This window comes from Austrofundulus limnaeus, unplaced genomic scaffold (genome assembly GCF_001266775.1).
Source record: "Austrofundulus limnaeus strain Quisiro unplaced genomic scaffold, Austrofundulus_limnaeus-1.0 Scaffold334, whole genome shotgun sequence".
NCBI classification, from domain to species: Eukaryota; Metazoa; Chordata; class Actinopteri; order Cyprinodontiformes; family Rivulidae; genus Austrofundulus; species Austrofundulus limnaeus.
In genome coordinates this window covers 375,193-377,105 of record NW_013952736.1, presented here as the reverse complement: position 1 = coordinate 377,105, position 1,913 = coordinate 375,193, and the positions used below count along the sequence as shown (strand labels likewise).

Sequence of the window (1,913 nt, the reverse complement as noted above, 5' to 3'; positions counted from 1 at the left end):
ACACACACACACACACACACACACACACACACACACACACACACACACACACACAAACACACACATGTCTGGTTTGTATATCCCCGTGGGGACCATGCATTGACTTCCATTCATTTACTGGTCATTTCTTCAGCCTAACCTAAGAAATCCAAATAAACCTCCAAAACTTAGAAGAAGCACGCTACACCAATTCTGTAGCTGTGGAAACTGCTWAAAGTAAACAAGAACCTTACAATTTACAACAAAAGAACTGCCTTTATTCTGTTTCAACTTCAAATATGTGCTGAGTAAAACTGCAACAGCAACCGATACAAGGATACGAACACATTTAACCCCAAACTTTATTTGAAAGTCTCTTAAAACTCAGTCTGCCACGTGCGTTTTTTTTTGTAGGTGCAAAAAAATCCTACAAACATTGTAAACTAAATCACACTGTGACACAGGGACCATTCATTTGTCTTGTTTCATCAGGTAATATTGTAACGTGAGTCTTTCTCATCCCCAGCTGTTTGTTTTCACCGATGGCAAGGTGTATAACACTAACATGGTTCTAGATGAGGTGAAGACAAACTCTGATTCTCACAGGTGAAGCCAGAGTACTTGTCTTCCTGAAATGTCCTCCATATCATTTATAAACATGGACAAAAGCTTCATCTCTGTGCTGCAGGTGTTTCACCTTTGGGATCGGAGAAGGRGCCAGCTCAGTTCTCATCAACTGGATGGCGAGAGAAGGAAGAGGTCACGCTCAGTTCATCACAGGAACTGAAAGGATGCAGCCAAAAGTAAGCTATTATAGTAAAGAATTTAAAAAAATCAGAGTTGAATTCAGCTGTAGATTTTATTTCCTTTGTTAGGTGATGCAGTCATTACGATTCGCACTCCAGCCACTWGTTGATGACATATCAGTCACGTGGGATTTACCAAATGGAGTGTCAGCCACCATCCTGTCTCCACCAATCAAAATGCTTTTCCTTGGTCAGCGGTCACTCGTTTATGYCCAGCTCAGTGGAGTGGTAGGAGCTGTACAAATCAAAACAATTTATTGGCTCTAAATGTACTTTCAGTCTGAATAACAACATTTCTGCTCGTCAGTCTCAGAGTTCAGAGGCGGCACGGGGCTGTTTCACAGTGAATTACACCGTAGCAGGTCATCCTGCTCAGAACCAGCTGGGCTTCAGCCTCCAGCCTGCAGAGGAGACCAGACTGGACACAGAGCAGAAAGATCATCTGCCGTGTACCCGGTAATAACTGTAAAACTAGGGGGGGTTAAAAAGTGTCAGTTTATTAAAATATGCTTATTAATTTTCTCCTGTTGATTTTCTGTTTCCATCACCATTTGTGTCTCATCGTTCCTCCCGCAGCTTTGACAAAACCTACACAGAAAAATATCTAAAAAYATGCAGCTCAAAAAGATTTTGGCTAAACAAGTGAGGAAAACAAATCAAAATCCCCAAAACGAGATGGGGACATTAGCATTWTTAGCAGGATGTTACAGCTCCACAATGTCTTATGGTCTATTTTCACTTCTATACTCTTACTGAACTATGTGACCGGTTTGGACAGGGGTGTTCAATCTTGGTCCTCAAAGGTCATTCATTCATTCATTCATTCATTCATTCATTCATTCATTCATTCATGCATGTGTATTGGAGCAGAGAAACTTTTAAAATGTGCAGGATAGTGGTTGACTAACGTGCAAAACATGAAGAGATAATTCACTCAGTGAATCAGGTGTGTTGGAGCAGGGGGATAAGTAAAGCATGCAGGACTGTGGCCCTTGAGGCTCAGGATTGGACACCCCTATTCTAGAGCATAATGTAGTGGATGGAAAAACTACAATTAAATTTCAAACAGCTCTTTAAAATGTCTGAATCATGCTATGGTGCACCCATAGGCTTGAATAAGATCACTAG

The 1,913-nt window shown here is 41.2% G+C and overlaps 1 protein-coding gene across 1 annotated transcript in view; it reads left to right on the top strand.

Moving 5' to 3' along the window:
• The window catches only part of LOC106527599 (von Willebrand factor A domain-containing protein 5A), a 15,106-nt gene that overhangs the window by 6,169 nt on the left and 7,024 nt on the right, over positions 1-1,913 (top strand). The window contains exons 10-13 of the mRNA XM_014022521.1: positions 506-585; positions 668-782; positions 855-1,013; positions 1,093-1,241. Of these exons, the coding sequence (XP_013877975.1) occupies positions 506-585; positions 668-782; positions 855-1,013; positions 1,093-1,241 (503 nt within the window). The remainder of the gene's footprint in view (positions 1-505; positions 586-667; positions 783-854; positions 1,014-1,092; positions 1,242-1,913) is intronic.